The 23933-nt window shown below is 45.2% G+C and overlaps 1 protein-coding gene across 1 annotated transcript in view; it reads right to left on the bottom strand.

Moving 5' to 3' along the window:
- si:dkeyp-72e1.9 (syntaxin-binding protein 4) overlaps nucleotides 1–23933 on the bottom strand; it is a 55804-nt gene that overhangs the window by 5729 nt on the left and 26142 nt on the right. Inside the window, exons 11-17 of the mRNA XM_041206211.1 lie at nucleotides 22704–22831; nucleotides 22233–22325; nucleotides 17481–17546; nucleotides 17047–17238; nucleotides 16214–16330; nucleotides 14226–14275; nucleotides 6009–6121 (exon numbers count right to left, since the gene is read on the bottom strand). Coding sequence (XP_041062145.1) covers nucleotides 6009–6121; nucleotides 14226–14275; nucleotides 16214–16330; nucleotides 17047–17238; nucleotides 17481–17546; nucleotides 22233–22325; nucleotides 22704–22831 — 759 coding nt within the window. The remainder of the gene's footprint in view (nucleotides 1–6008; nucleotides 6122–14225; nucleotides 14276–16213; nucleotides 16331–17046; nucleotides 17239–17480; nucleotides 17547–22232; nucleotides 22326–22703; nucleotides 22832–23933) is intronic.

The raw sequence follows: 23933 nt of genomic DNA, 5'->3' as shown, positions 1-23933 counted from the left end.
CATCAATTTTTGTTTGATATTAACAGACTCCACAATACAACACACGGTTATTGCTAAGATTAGGGTGTAAAACTTTGACTAATTTTCCATATTCCCAGATTGTAGACAGCAGATTATCCTGTAAACTACAATTTATCTGCTCAGATTCATATTTTAATTCTGCTTGCTTAATTCTTAACATTTATCAATTAAACCTTGCTACAAGTAAAATAATATCAAAATGGCTCAAAGGTTGAGTTATGACTTGAGTTTCAAATGGCAAAATCCACCTATGATTCTTCGCTGTGTTAAAAGCCCGATGATTTTCAAACGTTCCCATTACCTTCAAAGGATGGATTGAAGGGGAGAGTGCAAAGAATGTGAAGCCACTTACTCTATATTCAACACTCTACCCACACATATGACAATGCAGCAAGAAGACAAAATGTATCAGTAACATTACAGAGCGGCCTGTAGTACTTATACTGCAATGAACACTCACAGCAACAGTACTTGCCCAGAACTGACCCCAGGGAGTCCAACCCACATCCATTTCAAAATAGCCCACTGCTTTTTATTTTCAGTCCAAACGAGGCCATCTATCAGTCTTAAAATTGGGAGAATGGAACATGCGACCTCATGTACGTTTTGCTCCTTATTCCTAACATGCAGAGATTCAGATCTAATTGCATTGGCAAATGCGAAAAGTAGATAAGCTTAGGTTTTCCTCTAGGCACACAGAGCGTGCCTTGACTTCTACAGGTATGGACAGTACCCAATCTTTTGTATGTGTGGACCGGTCCATACTCTTGATATTGGGATGTTTTCATACAAACTGCCAACTGAAGATTAGTTGATAGTTTTCAAACTGTAGTTGACAAGCAGCTAATGTGAAAATTTTCCAATGTCAAATGATTGCTTGAACCACAAGGTTAACAATGACTCATTCTGAGCAACATAATTAATACAACGCCGTCACCATCCGAAGCCACAAGTGCATCTGTTGCAGTTTCTGAGAATAATCCTAATATAAAAAAGTGGCATTTTTTTGTTATCTAACCCTGTGTCTAGTACTTTTCCTGCTGTTTTACTTAAGTTACAATTTTAGAAATAGACCTAGACTTCCAACATGATAACTGCACTGAAATAGGGTCCACGTGAATTAGATCAAGACAGAGAATCTGCATTTCATTTAATATTTACGGCAGTTCAGAACCCTAGTTATCTTATGATGTAGTGACATGTTCTGTGTAAGAGGTGATGCTTAAAACCGATGTAATATGTGTGTGTTCCTACCTTGGTACTTCCTTTTGTATTTTCAAGTTAAGCTGACTCAAGTTTTTACTTTGAAAGTTAAATGCAAATTATTTGTAAAATGCAAATATGTAAGGCAGAAACTATTTGAGTGGAGAATTAAATTGGACTTTGGTTCCATCATGTGGTCAAATATTGCACAGCACAGCAGTCATTCCCTCAGGAAAAGGGGAATCCTTTTGAAACAAAAATAAAAACAAAAAACTGCGGATGCTGGAAATCCAAAACAAAAACAGAATTACCTGGAAAAACTCAGCAGGTCTGGCAGCATCGTCAACTCTTTTCTTCTCCGCCGATGCTGCCAATCCTTTTGAAACATTTTTCCTGTGATTTCTCCGAGTGGAATTTATTGTTGATGATGGGAGTCTCGCCCGCCAGTGTGAGTCCTGCTTTGCCTCCGCTGGGGAAGGCCAGAATTAAGCGCCCATCAGGCAGTTGACTGGCTGGGCTCTCCCCCTGGGGCTTAGGACCTCGGAGGCGGAAGTCTTGCTCGCCGAGAGCTGCTGGCCAATCAGAGGCCAGAAGATCGCCACTGCTCGTCAGCGCCACTGGGAGTGGTGGCTGTTGCCAGTAAATGCACCCGCCAGAGGCCTAGGATTGACAAGGGACCCGGGCCACAGGTGACTGAGGGTAGGATGGGGGTGGGGGGGTCGCGCAGAGTGGGTTGTTGGCTGGAAGGGGAAAGGGTCAGAACCAAGTGCAGCTGGTGACGCAGTGGGCTAACACCATCCGTCCCCCCCACCCGCCCCACCCCCACCCGATGCTGGGACCCTCAGTCAGGCACTGAGTGCCCTTGAATGAGGGATTCCCCCCGCCCCCACATGGCATCTACCGTATTGTGTAGATAACCTGGATCATGTTGAGATCAAAAAAGTGGAGGTGTTAGGCGTCTTGAAGAATATTAAAGTGGATACGTCCCCAGGGCCAGATGGGATCTACTCCAGAGTACCGAGGGAGGCAAGGGAGGAGATTGCTGGGGCCTTGACAGAAATCTTTGTATCCTCACTGGCTACGGGTGAGGTCCCAGAGGACTGGAGAATGGCCAATGTTGTTCCATTGTTTAAGAAGGGTAGCAGGGACAATCCAGGAAATTACAGGCCAGTGAGCCTTGCGTCAGTGGTAGGGAAATTATTGGAGAAGATTCTTCGTGACAGGATTTACTACCATTTGGAAGCAAATGGCTATATTAGTGAGAGGCAGCATGGTTTTGTGAATGGGAGGTCGTGTCTCACTAACTTGATCGAGTTTTTTAAGGAAGTGACAAAGATGATCGATGATAGAAGGGCAGTGGATGTTATATACATGGATTTCAGTAAGGCCTTTGACATGGCAGACTGGTACAGAAGGTAAAGTCACACGGGATCAGAGGTGAGCTGGCAGGATGGATACAGAATTGGCCTGGTCATAGAAGACAGAGGGTAGCAGTGGAAGGGTGCTTTTCTGAATGGAGAGCTGTGACTAGTGGAGTTCCACAGGGATCAGTGCTGGGACCTTTGCTGTTTGTAGTATACATAAATGATTTGGAGGAAAATGTAACTGGGCTAATTAGTAAGTTTGCAGACGACACTAAGGTTGGAGGAGTTGCAGATAGTGAAGAAGATTGTCATAGGATACAACGGGATATAGATCAGTTGGAGACTTGGGCGGAGAAATGGCAGATGGAGTTTAATCCGGACAAATGTGAGCTAATGCATTTTGGAAGGTCTAATACAGGCAGGAATTATACAGTAAATGGCAGAACCCTTAAGTGCATTGACGGGCAGAGGGATCTGGGTGTACAGGTCCACAGGTCACTGAAAGTGGCAACGCAGGTGGATAAGGTTGTCAGGAAGGCATATGGGATGCTTGCCTTCATTGGCAGAGGTATTGAGTATAAAAGCTGGAAAGTCATGCTGCAGTTGTATAGAACCTTGGTTAGGCCACACTTGGAATATTGCGTGCAATTCTGGTTGCCACATTACCAGAAGAATATGGATGCATTGGAGAGGGTGCAGAGGAGGTTTACCAGGATGCTGCCTGGTCTGGAGGTTATTAGCTATGTGAAGAGGTTGGAGAAACTCGGATTGTTCTCACTAGAGCGACGGAGATTGAGGGGCGACTTGATAGAAGTTTACAAAATTATGAGTGGCATGGACAGAGTAGATAGTCAGAAGCTTTTTCCCAGGGTGGAAGAGTCAATTACTGGGGGACATAGATTTAAGGTGAGAGGAGAAAACTATAGAGGAGATGTGCGGGGCAAGTTTTTTATGCAGAGGGTGGTGAGTATCTGGAATTCACTGCCAGAGGAGGTGGTGGAAGCAGGTACGATAGTGGTGTTTAAGAGGCAGCTTGACAAATACATGAATAGGATGGGAATAGAGGGAAACAGACCCCGGAAGTGCAAAATGTTTTAGTTGACGGGCAATATGATTGGTACAGGCTTGGAGGGCTGTAGGGCCTGTTCCTGTGCTGTACTTTTCTTTGTTCTTTGTTCTTATCTCAATGAAGTTCTGAACTGGCCACTAGGAGGTGGAGAAGCCCAGCCTCGAGGGTGACTCTCCCCCCTCTAGCTTTCCCTCCCTCTCCCTCTCCCTCTCCGGGAAGCTCTTGGCCTTAAGCCGGAGCTTCCCTGAAATGGGGTATACGATGGTTGCAGGTGCACCAACAGTTCAGCAGATGTTTACAGGTTGTTGGTACATCAGGTGGGGTAGTTAATATTTGAAAACTCAAGTATTTTAGGTTTATCCAGACTTCTATTGTTTAAGTTATCAAAACATGCTACCATTTTTGTGTTCTGCTTAAATACAAGTGGTAAGAAAATATTTTGATCACTATTGTCCTTGTCAAGTTAATTATGAATGATTGTGGTGAAGAATGTGAGAGATGTCAGTGCTATGGGACGGAATACTAAGGAAAGCACTTATTGCAACCAATTTTTAACCTTCTCTTCAATCGGGGTGGCCTGCCCCATCTGTCTTGGCCACTCGTGGGTTATTCAGTAAATAGAAATATTGCTGAAAAAAGACATTTTGTCAAAGCTTTTCTTCTTGCACTCATCAGGACAATCATAAGAATACCAATGTCAGGGGAAGCAACAACTTTGTACTGTATGAGAAGTGAGTGCTGATTGGTTGGCAGTAGACTCTGATTGGTACAGGCGTTGCCATGGAGAATGCACTAATTAGTGGCAACTGATAGTTAACTGCCAAGCATTTTTTGAAACTTAAACCTGGCAACTTGTCCCTGATTGATCAAGGCACTGCCCTGAGGAATGAACCAGCGAATGGCTATCACTTATTTTGTTTAGCTGAAACAGATGCAAGTTGTGTACATGTTCTTTCTGTCTGCAAAGAACAGGGCCCTGTGTATTAATATATGTAGCTTCCAGTACATGCAAAAGTGCTACACTGTGAGCCCAACTGACACTCTTAAATTGGTTGATGCAAGTTAGGTCATGGCTAGCAGAGTTTTAGATGAACTACATGCATAAACACAAGATAAGAGAACATGGTGTAGGCTGAAGGAGGTAACATATTAGCATGGATAGAGGATTGGTTAGCTGAGAGGAAGCAGAGCGCAGGGATAAATGGATCTTTTTGGGATTGGCAAGCTGTAACTAGTAGAGTGCCACAGGGATCAGTGCTGGGGCCACAACTATTTACAATCTACATCAATGACTTGGATTATGAAGGGACCGAATGTATGGTAGCTAAATTTGCTGATGATACAAAGATAGGTCGGAAAGTAAATTGTCAAGAGGAGCTAGGGAGTCCACAAAGGGATATAGACAGGTTAAGTGAGTGGGCAAAAATTTTGCAGATGGAGTATAATGTGGGAAAATGTGAGGTTGTCCACTTTGGCAGGAAGAATAGAAAAGCATTAGATGATTTAAATGTGAGAGAGATTGCAAAACTCAGTGGTATGGAGGGACCTGGGTATACGGGTGCAGCAAGTGATTAGGAAGATAAATGGAATGTTGGTCTTTATTGCAAGAGGAGTGGAATATAAAAATAGGGAAGTTTTACTGCATCTGTACAGGGTCTTGGTGAGACCACATCTAGAGTAACGCGTACAGTTTTGGCCTCCTTATTTGAAAAAAGATATAATTGCGTTAGAAACAGTTCAGAGAAGGCTCACTGGACTCATTCCTGGGATGAAGGGCTTATTTTATGAAGCAAGGTTGAACAGGTTGGGCCTACACCCATTAGAATTTAGAAGAATGAGGTGATTTTATTCAAACATATAAAATCCTGAGGGGACTTGATAGGATGGATACTGGGAGGATGTTTCCTCTTGTGGGGGGAGATTAGAACTAGGGGATGTAGTTTAAGAATAAGAGGTCTCCCTTTTAAGATGGAGATGAGGAGAATTTTTTTTTCTCTCACAGGGTTATTAGTGTGTGTAATTCTGTTTCCCAGAAAGCAATGGAGGCTGGGTCACTGAATATATTCAAGGCTGAGTTAGACAGATTTTTAATAGACTAGGCAGTCATGGGTTATGGGAGGCAGATAGGAAAGTGGAGCTGAGACCACAACCAGATCAGCCAATGATCTTATTGAATGGCGGAGCAGACTCAAAGGGCTGAATGGCCTACTCCTGCTCCTAAGTCTCATTTTCCTTTGAAACAAATTAATACACAGGATTGATAGCCCCAAAAGATACAACACAAATATGAGATTGGGCCGGAGCAGGGGAGTTCCGCCAAGCCCATTCCCACATCCTTGGAGTCAGCTTACCATTTTCACTGTTTGGGGAGCAGACCCACTCCATCAGCTGCTTGGCTTCCGCGGCGAGCAGCCTCTCCGGTCCCTGGCTGCTTTCTCTTCTGAGGTGCTTGGATTTGCTCATCCTGCAGCAAAGTATAAGGTACAAAAGGATCGGTAGGTATTGCAAAGTATTTCAGTGCTCTGAGCTCTGTGCATTTCTAAAAGCCGACAGTCACACTTCACACGTGCTGAGATTCTGGCGTTAAGTGAAAGTGACACCATGGGGGTGGGAGGGGGGGAACAACAATGATACAGAAGTGCTACAGAAGGAGGCGACGTTATTTATATAGTACTGGCAGAGATCCGCAAGTAACGTTTGCAGTCAAATTAGTACCTTTAGCATCTTTACCTCTTTAAATACAGGATTTCTAGTTATTCATTCACCAAAGACTTTAACTGAATCAAAGTTTCTCCCACTGAAAAAAGCTTCATAAAGCGCTCCACGTGTAAAAATAGGTGTAGGAATAGAAATACAAATTTTGTCACGAGTCTGGCCTTGTGACTTGCTTATAGTCGTAGAATATGGAAGACTAAACGGGAACAGTTTTCTCCTGAGTTGAAATGGAAGGCTCACTAGTGTTTGAGGAATAAACACTATTTCCTAGAAATCTGCTGGTTATAATTTCGGCATCAATCATCGAAGAAACCTGTTTCCTAACTGCCAATCTTGTTCCATGACAAATGTTTCGGATTCAGGTTTGTAGCAACATTTAAATTGTGTCTTAGTTTGGACAGTGGCATTCCCATTTAGACTGTGTAGAAACTGTGGGGAGTTACAGGCTGTTATCATCTTCTTCACCTGTAGAATCAACGCCAATGTAATCTTTTAATTCACCCGACAGCTTTGCTTAATCTTTTTCGTTCAAATATAGTGAATCTTCATTTTAGCACAAAGAATAGTTTTTGAATAATTGCCCCTGCCATTTTGTCACAGTTAACCAATTCCATCATCTCATCCAACCTTCCCATACCATCGCCTCCCTCCCATGACATTCCAGTCCCATACCATTCCATCTTCCCATGCCATCCCCACCCCATTCCTTCCAGGCCATGCCCGTCCTTCTCTTGCCAGCGCCATCCTTCCTCTCAATCCCATCCCCATTCCTCATGGAAACAATCTCTCCAGCCAGGGTAATTTTGTTATTTGGCTCCACTTAACTCCTGCTGTTCTTTTGCCCCAGTAACACACCCTGCCCCAACCCATTGCTGTTGTTACTACCAACCATTGGCAGCTACATGTGCATCATGCACTCCAGTCCTCCGCACAACCTATGTCTGTCTACCTCACAGAATCACAATATCTTTACAGTGCAGAAGGGAGGCTGTTCGGCCCATCGAATCTGCACTGGCTCTATGAAAGAGCATCCCACCCAGTCCCACTCTCCTGCCTTATCCCCGTAACCTTGCAAAAATTCTCTTTTTTCAGGTAGCTGTCCAATTCCCTTTTGAATACCTTGATCGAACCTGCCTCCACCACCCTTTCGGGAAGTTTGTTCCAGACTCCAACCACCCTCTGGGTGAAAACATTTTTCCTCATGTCACATTTACTCCTTTTGCCAATTATTTTGAATCTGTGCCCTCAAGTTCTTGATGTACATGCAGCAGGCCTACTCACCAAATAAACTCATCAACAGACATGCCCCTTAATCTACCTGATCAAAACAGCACAGACCAACAAAAACTGAGTAGTGTTATCATAGAGTCATAGAGGTCTACAGCACAGCAAAAGTCCCTTTGACCCATCAAGTCTGCACTGGTCAAACAAGTACCTAACTATTCTAATCCCATTTTCCAGCACCAGGCCCATAGCCTTGTATGTCAAGGCATCGCAAGTGCACATCCAAATACTCCTTAAATGTTATGAGGGTTTCTGCTTCTACCACCCTTTCAGGCAGTGAGTTCCAGATTCCCACCACCCTCTGGGTGAAAAAATTCTTCCTCACATCCCCTCTAAACCTCCTGTCCTCACCTTAAATCTATGCCCCCTGGTTATTGACCCCTCCACCAAGGGGAAAAGTTCCTTCCTGTCTGCCCTATCTGTGCTCCTCATAATTTTATACACCTCAATCATATCCCCCCTCAATCTCCTCTGCTCCAGGGAAAATAACCCCAGTCTATCCAATCTCTTCTCATAACTAAAACTCTCCAGCCCAGGCAACATTCTGGTAAATCTCCTCTGCACCCGCTCTAGTGCAATCACATCCTTCCTATAATGCAGATTCCAGAACTGCATGCAATACTCTAGCTGTGGCCTAACCAGTGTTTAATATAGTTCCAGCATAACCTCCCTGCTCTTTTATTCTATGCCTTGGCTAATAAAGGCAAGTATCCCATATGCCTTCTTAACCACCTTATCTACCTGTCCTGCTACCTTAAGGGACCAGTGGACACGCACACCAAGGTCCTTCTGATCCTTGGTACTTCCCAGAGTCCTACCATTCATCGTGTATTCCCGTGCCTTGTTTGTCCTGCCCAAGTACATCACCTCACACTTATCTGGATTAAATTCCATTTGCCACTGATCAGCCCATCTGACCAGCCCGTCTATATCCTCCTGTAATCTAAGGCTATCCTCCTCACTATTTACCACCCCACCAATTTTCATGTCATCCATGAACTTACTGATCAATCCTATTACATTCAAGTTTCAATCGTTTATATATACCACAAACAGCAAGGGACCCAACACCGATGCCTGTGGAACCCCACTGGACACAGGCATCCAGTCACAAAAACACCCCGCGACCATCACCCTCTGCTTCCTGCCACTCAGCCAATTCTGGATCCAATTTGCCAAATTGCCTTGGATCCATGGGCTTTTACCTTCGTTATCAGTCTCCCATGCAGGACCTTATCAAAAGCCTTGCTGAAATCCAAGTAGACTACGTCAAATGCATGTTATCGTAGATGATATCCACATTATTTTAATAATGTCAGAATAGGACACATGGGGATAAATCCTGACTTTGTGCCACAGGGTAAAGCATTTGATAGGAAATCCACAACCTGTTTTACATGTCACCCGATCTTTATTTTCATTGACCACATTGAAAATAAAAGTCTGATGAGTTGGAAAGCAGGCTGCCGACTCTCCAACATCCAACTCATGATCCTGTTGGGTAGATGCCAGGGCAGAATTGTCCTTGTCCACTGGCGTTGGGCGTGTTCGGTAGTGTGAGCGGGCAAATATGGCGAGGCGCCAAAAATCAGCTTCACGATGTTGTGAAACCCGGTTGCAATTGTCCAATCAGCCTGCCATCTCCCTGCCGTCAATGTCGGGAACCTCATTGTAATACATCTGCATATCATTATAAGCCCAGCCCGCCGGAACTGTCCCCACCCCCGCTGGATTGTCCACTCACCTTGGCGTGATTGCGCGCCGATATGTTTCACGACAGCATATAAAAGGTGTGCACTTGGTGGGCTGCACTTTGAGGGGAATTTGGAGGTAATGCCGAAGACTGCACACGTCTTGGGGTACTGGCTGTCACCTCCGCCAGCTACTGCAGGATTTGGTGCCACAGGGACATGGAGGGTACCCACTGCCAATGGCTGTGAAAGTGACCGCGGTGCTCGCTTTCTGTGCCAGTGGCTCCTTTCTGGACCCCACAGGTGACCTCTGTGGGATATCACAAGCCTCCACCCACAAAAGCATCCGTGAGGTCACAGATGCCATCTTTGCGAAGGCAACAAAACTTTGTTCATTTTGACTGGTACCGGGATAGTCAGGATGCAAGAGCGATTGGATTTGCCCAGATCTCAGGTTTCCCACAGGTGCAGGGCGATCGACTACTTTCGGGATCCTGCTGTGTGGCAGTGACACCCTCCTTGGCCTGTGGAACTGGGGCTGTGGAGGTCACAGGAACAGTCGGTCGATGGGCCAGACGCTCTTGGAGACACCTGGATGGATGGACCCGGAGTGTACACCAGCTGATCCTTCTCCCTATAGGTGCCCAGGGGCCCCAGGCTGACTCCATGTGGAGCAGGGGTGGCTGGAGTGAGATCGAGCTGCCCAGCATCCCTCTCATGTACACACGCGGTGGACTATATCAGCCGCTAGGGATTCCATTTGCTGAACGTTCAGCTGGTGTGCGACCACCACAAACGCATCCTGCAGGTCTACGCACGGTTCCCAGGGAGTGTCCACCTCTCCTACATCCTCAGTCAGTCATATCTTTCAGGGTCCACTGAGGCTGCAGGGTTGGATCCTCAGGGACAAGGGTTAACCACAGAGGCCGTGGCTGCTGACACTTGTGCAGTGGCCTCAGACTGCGGCAGAGCAGAGGTATAATGAGGCTCATGCTGCAACTCTCAACATGGTGGAGCAGACAATAGGGATGTTGAAAATAAGAGCCTGCAATAAAGTCCACAGAGGTTGACGTGCATTGTTGTCGCCTGCTGGCGCTGGCTGAGGAGGAGATGGAGGACATGCACCTCCAATGAGTCTCCTTTGATGAGGAAGACACCGACAGGGATGAGGGTGAGGAGGTCCTCGGAGGCGACGTTGATGGGGATGAGGCCCTTGCACTGGCTAGACGAGGCAGGCACGCTCGGGAGGCCCTCATAGCTGCTAGATTTGTGGAGGATGATGACGACATGCAGTGAGGAGACACCACAGATCCTCACATTGCATCTATGAATGTTTGACTCCGGTCTGGCTTAGGGCAGCATGAATACCCTATGGAGAATGCTCCTGTCATGGAGACGCAGTGGAGGCCCTAATTGCAGGAGGATGATGACGACAGGCAGTGAGTACACTCCATAAATCTTCACACAGCCTCTGAGAATGTCTGACTCCTGTCTGGCTGAGCACAGCTCACTTGCACCCTGTGACCAGGGCCATATCCTGGAGACGCAGCCATGATCATTTGTCTGCCTTCAGCACCTGATCTCTTCAGGAGCACAGCGTCACTGGTCACAGATGCTGAAGAGATGGGGGCCAGCCCCACCTTAAAGGTGCTGAGAGCCACACAGAGAGAATGAGAGAACTCTGTGGCTCCTGCCCATTACGTTCTGGCAGCAATGACCAGCACTGCTGAGGTGCAGGCATCAGTAATGTTTCCAGGGAGTGTGAGGCTGGACCATCACTTTGGTCTGAAGGCTGCACAGACACAGGGAAGAGGCCCTGGACTGAGACACCTGCCTTTATCTTGTGCAGAAAGGTTTCACATCTGAGTGACACAAACACTGCTCATCAGAACAAGGAGCCACAGGCAGGGAGACATTCTTGGGAGTTTATTTACAATAGTGAACATTATGTACAAGTGATTAACACCCGTGCCCAGGCTGTGCAACTACAACTTCTTACCGGCTTGGCCTAAATAGCCAAGTGGTTATGGTACTGGGTTTGTAACCCCAAGATCAAGACTTCAAATCTCACAATGGCAAACTATGAAACAATGTAACTTCATCTGAATAGGAACAGATGGAAACGTGTTTGTACTCGCAAGAGTTACATCTTCTTAACCTGCCTAACCCTGCCACTACGTCTTGTTGCTCCCCAGACATCCGCATCGGAGGTGGAGGCAGCCTGCTAGCTGCAACGCTCTGTCGGTGGTGACATTGGCGGGTGTCCTCTGGAGGGCCGAGACCTGGAGGGTCCTGGCCTGCTTTTGGGGTCCTGCTGTGTGGCAGTGGCACCCTCCTTGGCCTGTGGAGCTGGAGCTGCTGAGGTCAGAGGAAGAGGGGAGTCCGATGGGCTGGACACTCTCGAGTCACCTGGATGGATGGCCCCGGGGGGGGTACGCTTGCTAATCCTCCACCCTATGGTGCCCTACGACCCCTGGCTGACTCTTTGAGGGGAAGGAGTAGCTGGAGTGAGATTGAGCTGCCCCACACCCCTCTCGCGTACACACTGTTGAACGCCAAGTATGGCGTCAGTGATAGGGTTGAGCCCACGCAGCAGTGCAGGAGCGACATCCTGGACCAGGGTCTCCATGGTGGCTGCTATCCAACCAGTGTTGACCTCAGTGCGTAGGCACACCGGCGCTATCATCTCAGCCTGAAGACGGACAGATTCCTCCATCCTGCCTTGCAATCGGAGGAGTGCAGCAGACAGTTCTTCCTGATGTTCCCGAGCTTGCCTTTGCAGCTCCAGCAACTGTGACATGACTGAGTCCAGAGGCTCATCACCTGACTCGGACTCAGCAGATCTCTGGCCTCTAGCAGTCCTCTGAGTGCTGGAAACCTGGGAAGTTCCTGCCGCTGCCTGCTATGGATCAGAAAGTGCGATGTGCTCACCAGATTGTGACCCCGAGGCTACTCTAAAGCTAGGTCCCACCGAGGTGTGTGTCTCTGCGCTGGTGGAGGGTGTGGGTGAGCGCTGTGATGGGACTTCAAGGAGGGTGCCTTCAGATTCCTCTTCAGAGGTTTCTTTGGGGTTTGATTGGAGGAGCTGGGTCATGGACCCCCTCGGCTGTTTGGCAGATGTGCCTGTGAAAGCAAGGGGAGATAATTAGTGCATGGCAGTGGCCTGTGAAACAGGACACATCACTCACAGCATGGTTATCTGATGGATGTTGCACTGCTGGATCTTCACCTGGTAGAGCAGCGCCGACCTCACCATCAGCACAGGAACAGCTCAGATCCTCACTGGCCAGCTAAATGGCTCTGTTTTCAAAGTTCATGAGGACCTTGATTTCAGGCCCTGTCTGTGATGACCTTGGCGGCCTTCCTCTGGAGTCCTGAGACCTGGAGGGCCCTGACCACCACCACTGTGCAACCTCTCCCTCTTGTTGTGTGCCAGCTTGTCCTGCATGAATAGAGATGGAGAGAGTGTAAGCAGGATGCCTGCCAGGCCAGATGAGAAGCATGCATGGTATGTGTGGGTGATGAGTGATCCCATGGACGGGATGAGGACAGTGAAGGTGAGTGTGTGAGAGAGTGAATGGTGATGTCCCTTGAACCGGCAGTGAGTGAGGGCCCTGTGGATGTGTGATGGGTTTGTGAGTGTATGAGTTGAGTGATGAGAAGAGTCACTTACCCTAGTGGAATAGAGATCATTCATCCTCTTGCGGCACTGGGTGGTTGTCCTCTTTTGAAGGGCATTGGTGCTGACCACTTCTGCCACCATGTTCCAGTCCAGATTGGTGAGGTTGCTGCTCATCCGGTGGCCATTCTGGGGGTGGAGGACATCACGGTGGGCCTCCATTGTGTCCAAAAGGCGCTCGAGGGACGCATCATTGGACCAGAGGACTGCAGGTTGTTTGCCTTCCAGGGCCATGTTTTCTTTGCAGTAGATGGTGGGTTGGAAGCTCTGAGTGGTGCTCGTGTGGCTGGACTTTAAATATGGCGTCCGGTGTGCTGAGGCAATGAGGTGATGGCGTGGCGGGCGAATTAGACCCCGCCCACCATCGAAGCGACATGTTTCCCGGGAATGCATAATTGGGATGATATGACGTGAGAAGCCATTGCAGCCGGCAGGCAATTGTTGTTTTACCCGCCTGCTACCGCGCTTAGTGCAAATATGGGACGATTCTGCCCCCAGTGTTGTTTCTTCGCTGGAACAGCTTGGTTAGGGGGCTCAGCTAGTTTTGGAGCACTACATTCAGGGTGTTGAAAGGGACCATAATCTTTGCTGTACCCAGTGTGATCAGCCATTTCTTACCATCACGCGGGGTGAATTGAGCTGGCTGAAGACAGGCATCTGTCATGCTTGGGACCCCAGGAGGAGGCCGAGATGGATCACCACCCAGCACCTCTGGTTAAAGATGGTTGCAAAGGGTTCAGCCTTTATCCTAGTCACCCACCCCAGTGAATGGTGAACTCTGAATATCCCTGGAAGCTTGCTTTCTGACACCTGAGATTAAGGTTTCCTCCCAAGCAGTAACCTTTGACGTTGAGATCTGAGGATAAATTGTGGTCAACAGTGCAATACAATGGTATAGTGATGAGAATGACTGATATTTATCTTACACCATGTGCAAGAGCTCTGAACTAATGGTTTCATTTTCCATCTCATCTCTCAAAATGTCACCACGAGCTTTATGGGACAAGTACACAGTTGCTGTCAGAAATCTTGTACATACTGTCAGTCCTGACCATGGCATGTTCTATTCATAGTATGTGTTAAAATTATAATATTAACACTTTTTTTGTCTTTATATCAATGTGAAGATTTAGATTTCCCCCTGTACAATTCTGCTCATCCGGTATGATAGATGTGATAAGTTGTGCTTGGCTACTTACCCCTGGTCAGTCCCCTGCAGGGTGGCAGATGTTAGAACCTTGTGTACTTTCTGCAGGAGAAGGAAATTAACATTGATTTTTTTTTTGAGAGGGAAATAGGCAGACAATTCAATTAGATGGGGGCTTTTAATGTTAGAGATGCAATGTTTCCAGTCCTTACACTTTCCTTCTTTCGTTGACACTTTTCACTTGAAAAGTAAAATCCCCTCGTCACCTCTCTAACAATGTGCATGGGTAACCACCCCCTGCCCTGCCCCCCTTCCCCCCCCACACACTCACACTCACACTCCACTCACACTCACACTCACACGCTATATCTGTGCAAGTCTATCTTTGTGTATGATTCGCTCAGCACGTTCTAGCGCTGTACAAAGCTGGATTTTCACTACTCAGACGGATATATCTCGTTGGGCAATTTTTCCACCCAGCAGCCCCGCCTCTGTTTAACCGGCCCCGTTAGATCCAGTTTTCACTCCGGGCAGGTGGGTGCAGGAGCAGGATCGAGTTAGGCTCACTGACCCCAGAAGTAGATCCTGGGTGGCCATGGTGTGGGAGGAGTGGGTGGTGGGGGAGGTGGAGAGGGGTTTGGAGGGTGGGGTGTACCAAGGCAGGCTGATTAGAAGGCCCGCTTCAGTTCTCTTGGACTTCATTTCAGTTGTGTTCGATGCTGTTTCGCCCTCACCTCTCGCAACCCCTCACCCGCGCCCCCCCGTCATAACCCCTCAACCCCCCTCACCAAATCCCCCATTTCCCCTCCTTGCCAATCTATGCCCCCACCAATGCCCATGCCCTCTCCATAGCCACTCACCCCATGTCCACCATAGGCAGACCTCAGTGGTCATGTGGAGATGAGAAAAATAAGCCTCCAACAATCTAATAATTGAGATCTCACTCATGCACAGCTAGCTGACAGCAAATAAACCTCCCATTCAAGGAAAACCCATTCAAAGCTTTCAAGTGGTTAATCTCTTATAAAACGAACTTTCATTCAGACCCCAAATCAAAGACAGCCAATCCTTTAATGGTTTCTTTAAACTGTCAATCAAACAGTGAACTCAGAATCCCCTGCTAGGATAATTGTAGCTTTTTATTTAGCATTCATAAAGACATGATAATGGCCCTTAGGGAAATGTCAAAGAGAATGCTATTGAAACTGCATGACCAAAGGGTAACATTTTTCTAACCTCCACGATATAGCCTGTCAATCAAAGCAGTCCAATAGAGGGTTTTTATAAACTCTCACTGACAGCAGGGGATTTGAAAAACTTCAGATCATGACACTTAAACAGCCCTTATCCACTGTTCAAGAGTGTTTATATCTGTTGTATAAATTAGTGACCCCCCTATATTGTGCGTTAAGGGCCTTGGACCAGCCAAAAAGCGGTCTGTTTGAACTCAGCACTAAGTTCAAATGGCCCTGCTGAGTTCAAACTGGGTTTCCCTCCTGTGTGAGTCACACCCTGCCCCCTTCCTCCTGCTGGCAAAAAATTGGATCTGTCAGAAATGGGGACAGGACTTCAGCATCTGGATCCTGTCTGCCTGTGGAGTTGGGATGACCTGACAAAAATGAGGCCTCTTGCATTGAAAATGACGGTAAAACTGTACCTTTGGTTACCAACCAGGGTCAAGCTGCCTGGTTTCAACTTCATGCAATGCTTGGCAGTTAACTATCAGTCACCATCACTGGTGCATTCTCCATGGCAATGCCTCTATCTTTCAATCTACTTGCCAACCAATCAGCACTCTCTTCACATACAGTATAAATTGTTGTTTTCCCCTTATATTGGTATTCTTGTGAAGTGTCCTGATGAGTGCAAGACAAAAAGCTTCGACATGTCTCTTTTTTCAGCAATACTCAAATTCTGTACGACCAAACAACTACCGTTGGTTTGTTTTCCACGTTTGTTATAAAGAGGAAAGCATGTCACATAGAGGCAGATCACAATTAGATCACTTTTCACTCTTGAACGGTTAGATACAAGCCTCACCTCAACAAAGGAAAATAGCTTCTTGTTCGAGATTTCCAGATGTTTGCGGCTGAGCTCAGATGTATGCAGCTGGCAGTTGGCGATTGACAGTCTTTGCCGCAGATCCCGAGTATCCTCCTAATAGATTAAACATCAACGTCAGTAGAATGGGCACAAACCTGAGGCTTCAACTAGAAACCCTCAGAAAATCACAACGATTTTCTGTCCACCTTACAAGACACTGAAGATGCCTAAATCATCAAGGAAAGTTTAGACTTTGTGAATGTCTAACAAGCTGTCTTGAATCAAAGAAAATTTCTGTTGACATTTACTTTTTGCTAAAGGTCATTTCGTATTGATTGTTATCTAAAAGTATTTCCATTTTACCTCATTTTACAAAATAAATGCACTTGTTGAAAAAACCTGCCTATGGTACAGGAAAATTAGGAATGTTGATATTTTTGAGTTCAGAATTAAACAAAAGATAGCCAAAGAGACACCAGATTTATTTTTAAGATGATGGTCCAACTGGTTTATTAATGCTTTTCTGGGAAAGCAACCCATCATATATATGTAATTTAATCCTATTGACCTATCACTCGGGCAATCTTCCTCACTAACATCCGGGGAGACTGGGATCTGCCTCAGAGAACAACCAAGCACAGGATCATAACATTCAAACAACATCCCAAGCTCCCACATCACACTTGCAAAGGCATCTTGCATCGCATGAAAAGGTCAGTTTGGCTAGATTTCAGACCCAGTGAAGTCTCGTAGTTTCAGCTCAAACAAAGTCAAGGGGAGCTACTTCGTCCCCTGTTTGATCAGCTCACAGCATTCAGTACATCACTCACCTTTGTAAGCTCTGCTGAATTACTTGGCGTCTTCCCTGCCAGCTCAGTTTTGAGGTCTGTGATCTCAGCCTCCAGAAGGCGTATTACCTCCTCGTAGTCTTGCTCAGCGCTGCAAGCCCGATGCTGAACTGCAATGCCCAAACGCAACTTGTCCTGCAATGTTCTGTTTTCTGCAAGTGCGGCTGTGGCTTTCTGCAGGGTTTAGAAGCAGAGGGTTGGGTTGATGTTGACATTGGCAGACAGGGTGCATTTTCATTGTTATCGCTTGGGCATTGGTCATCTCGTGGGCAGAGCGCAGAAAGGAAAACCGGGTGAAAATCTTTGAACAATGTGATGAGCCACCCGCAGTTCAACCTTCTGAACTCTTCCCAGGCGAAGACCAATTCCTGGCAGATGCTTAATGTTTCATTGCCACAGCAGAAGGTCCCACTAACCTGAGTCTCCTGTTGAAGCTCCCCCTCCAGTGCTTTCTTATTCTTCTCCATCTCCTTGACAAGACCCTATGATGGCAATAAAGGGCTTTGTAGGACAGAGCTTTTGATCCTGATTCTGAAATGACCAACTACATATCAATTAGCAAACAGGTTGGCTATCCTTCCAACATATGTCAATGGCACACAGTAAGAGCAGGAGAGATTCCTGGTCAGTCATGCGATGGAAAGAACATTGGCTCAGTTGGCCGGACGTGACCAGTGTGGATCAGATTGGTGCCAACAGCATGGGGTTCAATCGCCATTTTGTTAAGGGTGGATTTGGGACCTGCCTCCCTGCCTGACCCATGATGGAGATCAGAGTGCTATGGGTTGGACCTGCCTTCAGGCAGAGAACCGAAGAAGATTAATTAACAAACTTAAGCCCACCTACCCTCTCAGTGAAAGAGTCCATGGCACGATTTGAAGATGATCAATTGAAGAAGGTCGATATTTATCTCTCAACCAACATGATTAATGTAGATTATCTGGGTCTTTATCTCACTGCTGTTTGGAGGATCTTGCACTGTGCAAGTAGTCTGACATATTTCCCTATATTGTAATAACGACCACACTTCAAGATTAAAGATGTGAAGTGGTTTGGGAGATTTAGAGATCATGATGGGCCCTATAAAAAGGCAAGTTCTTACTTTTTTCTGATTGTACATTTGAGTCATCAGTTATAACAAATAATGAATAAAAGGGGGTGCAGTAACATCATGGTTATGTTACTGGACTGGGCTAATGGCCTGAAGATGTGAGTTCAAATCCCACCATGGTCCCTGGAGAATTTGAATTCAATTTATTAAAAACCTGGAAATAAAGGCCAGTATCAGTACTGATCACAAAACTAGATTGTTGGTAAAACTCATCTTGCTCGCTAATGTTCTTTAGGGAGGGAAATCTGCCATCCTTATCTGGTCAGGCCTATATGTGACCTCAGACTGATTGCAATGTGGTTGGCTCTTAACTACCCTCAGAAATAGCCCAGCAAGCCCTTCAGTTTTATGCAAGAAGGTAGCCCAATAGCTGTAGACATCTCCTAAGGGCTGGAGAGGAACTTGAAGTGGGAGGGGAGGGATCCAGTTGTTAGTACGATATGGAATATGTATGATAGCAAGGAATGATCTTGGATCAGAAGATGTAGAATCCATTTGGAAGAGGTAAGAAATAACAAGGGGAAGAAGACACTGGTGGCCCCTTAACAGTGGCTATACTGTAGGACAGAGAATAATTGGGAAGTGTTATAAACCAACAAAAGGTGACCAAAAAAAATAATAAAGAGGGAGAAAATAAACTTTGATGGTAAACTAACAAATAATATAAAACAGACAGTAAGAGCTGCTTTAAATATATAAAAAGGAAGAGAGAGGCCAAAGTGAATATAGGCCCCTTAGAGAACGAGGCTGGGGAAATAATAATGGGGAACCAGGAAATGGCAGAGGAGTTGAATAAATACCTTGCATCAGTCTTCCCAATAAAAGACACTAATAACATTCCAAAAATACTAGATAATCAAGGGGCAAAAGTAGGGGAGGGGGGGGGATGGTGTGAAATAAATACAACAACTATCAGTAGAGAAAAAGTACTCGGGAAACTAATGAGGCCAAAGGCCAATAAGTCCTCTGGATCTGATGGCTTGCATCCTAGGATATTAAAGGAAGTAGCTACACAAATAGTGGATGCACTGGTAATAATCTTCCAAGAATCCTCAGATTCTGGAAAAGTCCCAGAGCATTGGAAAACTTCAATGTAACACCTCCTTATTCAAAAAGGGAGGGGACAAAAAACAGGTAACTATAGGCCAGTTAGCTTAACATCAGTCATTGGGAAAATGTTAGAATCTATTATAAAGGATGTAATAGCAGAGCATTTAGAAATGCATAATATAGTCAAGCAGTGTCAGCATGGCTTCATGAAGGGGAAATCATGACTGACAAATTTATTAGAATTCTTTGGGGAGGTAACAAACAGGATAGATAAAGGTGAACCAGGATTTCCAAAAGGTGTTCAACAAGGTACTGCACATAATGCTACTCAATAAGGTAAGAGCCCATAGTTTTGGGGTTAGAATATTAGCATGGATAAAAGATTGGCTAACTAATAGGAGACAGATAGTTAGGATAAGGGGGGCATTTTCAGGAAGGCAACCTGTAACTAGTGGAGTGCCACAGGGATCATCGCTGGGGCCACATTTATTTACAATATATATTAATGACATGGATGAAGGAAGTGAATGTACCATCGCCAAGTTTGTAGATGACACAAAAATAGGTGGGAAGGCAAGCGGTGAGGATAACACAATGAGTCTATAGAGGGATATAGACAGGTTAAGTGAATGGGCAAAAACTTGGCAGATGGAATATAATGTGGGGAAATGTGAGGTTATGCACTTTGACAGGAAGAATAGAGGAGCTAAATATTATTTAAATGGAGAAAGACTGCAGAAAGCTGCAGCACAGAGGGATTTGGGAGTCCTGGTGCATGAATCTCAAAAAGCTAGCATACGAGTTCAGCAGGTAATAGGGAAGGTAAATAGAATGTTGGCCTTTATTTCAAAGGGAATGGAGTATAAAAATAGGGAAGTCTTGCTAAAACTAGACAAGGCATTAGTTAGACCACACCTAGAATACTGTGAACAGCTACGGTCCCCTTTTCTAAGGAAAGATATACTGGAATTGGAGGCAGTCCAGAGAAGGTTCACTTGGTTGATCCGAGGTATGGAAGGATTTTCTCATGAGGAGAGGTTGAGTAGGTTGGGCCTGTAATCATTGGAGTTTAGAAGAATGAGAGATGACCTTATTGAAACTTGTAAGATTCTTACGGGGCTTGACAGGGTAGATGCTGAGAGCTGGTTTCCCCTTGTGGGAGAATCTCGGACCAGAGCGCATAATCTCAGAGTAAGGGGTCACCCATTTAAGACAAAGATGAAGAAGAATTTCTTCTCTCAGAGGGTAGTGAATCTGTGGAATTCTTTACCATGGAGGGGTGTAGAGGCTGAGTTGTTAAGTATATTCAAGGCTGAGATAGACATTTTTAATCCGGAATTAAGGGTTATGGGGAAAAGGCAGAAAAGTGGAGTTGAGGATTATCAGATCAGCCATGATCTCATTGAATGGCGGAGCAGATTCGATGGGCTGAACAACCTACTTCTGCTCCTCCATTTTATGGAATCCAATATGTCAAAAATTGCATTTTAAAAAAAACTGTGAAGGTTGGTGAAATTCCTGAAGCATTTGCTGTTAATTTTATGCAGGTTTATCTAGAAATTTATTCTCTTGTTAATCTTAAATATCAGCAGGCTCATTACAAAGTGGCTATTTTAGTACAGGTTGAGTATCCTTTATCCGAAACCCTTGGGGCCGATTGGGCTTTCAGATGTGATATAGCTACCATATATACGGCAGATCCAAGTCTACTTACATTACAATAGCCTAAGCCTCGGCTAGCTATAGTCAACAAATACTAACTTGTTCCTCCATTTGCCAACTCTCACACACCCTTCTTCTTACCTATTAACAGCTATTACCACTAATATAATATTACATTGCTTTATTAACATACAAATTAACTGCACAGCTGCTCAAAAAAAAGTTGGGTTTTTGGATGTGTTAGGTTTTTGGATCTATGGATAAAGGATATCCAGCCTGTGGGAGTCTTGGGTCTAGGTTTGAACCATAAAGGAAATGGATAGCAAAATTAAGATGGGAATTTGGGCGCTGGTTTACTCTTTCATTTTGTGCAATGCGATTCAATCTCTCACCTTGTGCTAAATGTAAAAGTCAGGTCCCATAAGTAAGCTTTCTGGTTCCTTACAATCCAAAGCATGATGCAAAGTAATCTGGGCTGCTCATGTACTCGGTGAAGAATGGGCCAATTTAATGTCTCTGGATTTATATGGAGGATTGCCATGACAAAACCCACTTCACTTCAGATGATGATTGGTGTCAGTCTCACCACTTACATTTTTCAGGGGGTGAATGCACCCTGGAGAGTGATGGTGAGTAGGCCAATGGTTGGTGATCCACCATGAAGCAGTGGGAGGTGAAAGGTGCATTAACGCTGGGACTGCAACGATTTATTCTAAATTAAAAGGACTATTGTTACACAGGTTCTTTAGAAAGGAGCTGCTGAAGATGACTCATAAGATGGAAATGTCACAGGCAAAGTTAAATGGAAAACAACAGACATTACAGATTATCTATCTGGTTTACCCTATGACTGTGGATACTATTTGATACTGATCTGGACCAACTAACCACAAGCTGATCCATAATGCGATTAAGTATTGTTATTCTGATCAATATTGTCTGAATCATGTAAAAATAATTCTTTTGTAATAAATACTGAAATCAGATTTTCTCAGTAATCAGCTGCAAATCATTCTTCGATAATCTTTCATACTCATTACAATCATTATCTCTCTCATGTGAACATTAATAAGTTCATGAAATGCATGACACTCTTTTATTTCCTGGAAGAGCTAAGGATTGAAATTGTCACTAGCAAATTGTTGGACCATGTACACAGTGGACTGACTATAATCAATAAATGAGATAAATACAACACTCAAAAAAAAATCAACAGAAGCCATAACTTGATGCAAGACTAGCTTCTTGCTGAGTTAATCCTGATCAGTAAAGAGTGAAACAGAACAGTTCCACAACAGGGTATCCAATATCATCGTGCCACATCCACTGCCAAAAGAAACCTTACCTTCATTCTTTCAATCTCCTGACGGAGTTTGGTTACCTCTGACTGCAGATGGTTGAAATTTTCTGAGTCATGGAAGGTGTTGGAGCAAAAGATCTAAAATTTAGATAGCGTGGGGAGAAAACAGTTAAGCACGTGATGTTATATCACAGAGTTAATTCCGACAAGCTTAAACTCAACAACTAAGCAGTAGCTGGGCATTTTAGTGGGTTTGCTTCTGCATTAGAATTTTTTCTGCAGTTAAATGCATGTACAAAATCGAGAATAATTTGTATGCTTCTCCGCTTGTCTCGTGCCCATATAAGCAAACAAAAATTGATACTGAACCACATAAGGAGAAATAGGACAGGTGACCAAGAGCTTGGCCACACAGGTAGGTTTGAAGGAGGGTCCGAGAGGAGGGAAGAGGTGGAGAGGTTTAGAGAAGGAATTGCAGAGCTTAGCATCTAGAGCAACAAAGTCATGTTCTCTTACCGGAGATTGGAAAGCTGTTGTGTCCAGTAGGTTCGCAACTTCATGAGGAAAAAACATCAGGGGACTTTGACTTAGGCCAACATCCTCCAGCTCCTGTGGTAGTGTAATTCTTGCTGCCTGCACAAAATCTGCAAAGTTCACTCAGAGTTATTATCAGCCAAGTGAGCCTTTAGCCATCAGCATCTCCATCAGCAGAACCCAAATTGCAAAATTAACTTAAGAAACTCCATAGTTTCTTGTCCCTCTTTGCTGTGGGCCAGAATACAAGGCCTGGATTCGCCTCTTCTCACCAGAAGAGGGTTGTAGTGGGACTTCTACACATCTCCCCAACTCTGACACCACCCAATTTTCCTGGTTTGTAGTGTATGTGTATGCGTGTGCACATTGTGAGTGTGTGTGTGTGTGTGTGTGTGTGTGTGTGTTGTGTGGGTGTGAGTGTGTGTGCGGGTGTGAGTGTGTGTGTGCACACGTGTGTGCGGTGTTCTCTAGGGTGGTGGGTTGTGTGTTGTGGGGGCAAGAGTCAATAGTGGAAGACAGGGCAACGGTGAAGATGGGCTGGGTCCTGACATAATTTGCATGTGGCAGGGAGTAGGCAGCTAGCAAGTAGTCATCAGAGGCAGGGAGAGGAAAATAGTGTTTGAGGCAAGAATGGGAAGTGGATCTCATCATCCCATTTTCAGTCTGTTATTGTTCAATACCAGAAAGCCTAATAATGAAGGACAAAGCTGGAGCCAATCTTTACATACTTTTATGTGCATTTATTTACGAAGATACATAGCACAAGCAGACACCTTCTGACTCAACAACCACAGTTTCAGTCTGTTCCTATTTATGGGAGCACAAGTGAATCCTCAGTTAATGCTCACCACCTACACATAATTAAATACAATTAATATACAATTTACAATTCCTGTTGCTAAAGTTGGAGTGGGATAATGGAGCAAAATCCAGGTCCTGGGGCCTCCTGATGGTTTTTCAGTTCTCTAAGCTATCACACTGGATTATTTTTATTTTGGGGTGGAGGGGCAGGGAACTGAATAGGTTCAACATCCTTTCATCCTTCATGGTCTTATCACCTTTTCAAAATTAGTATAGCTGCGTGTTATCTACACAGTTGGAGATATGAAACAGGAAGGAGTTATAACACAATTATATAATGAGTGAACTGGTTGTACTGAATAGCTGGTTGTGCTGAATAGCTAGTTCCCCATTATACATTGAATTTAACAC

This window comes from Carcharodon carcharias, chromosome 15 (assembly GCF_017639515.1).
Source record: "Carcharodon carcharias isolate sCarCar2 chromosome 15, sCarCar2.pri, whole genome shotgun sequence".
NCBI classification, from domain to species: Eukaryota; Metazoa; Chordata; class Chondrichthyes; order Lamniformes; family Lamnidae; genus Carcharodon; species Carcharodon carcharias.
This window is presented reverse-complemented; position numbering and strand designations above follow the sequence as displayed.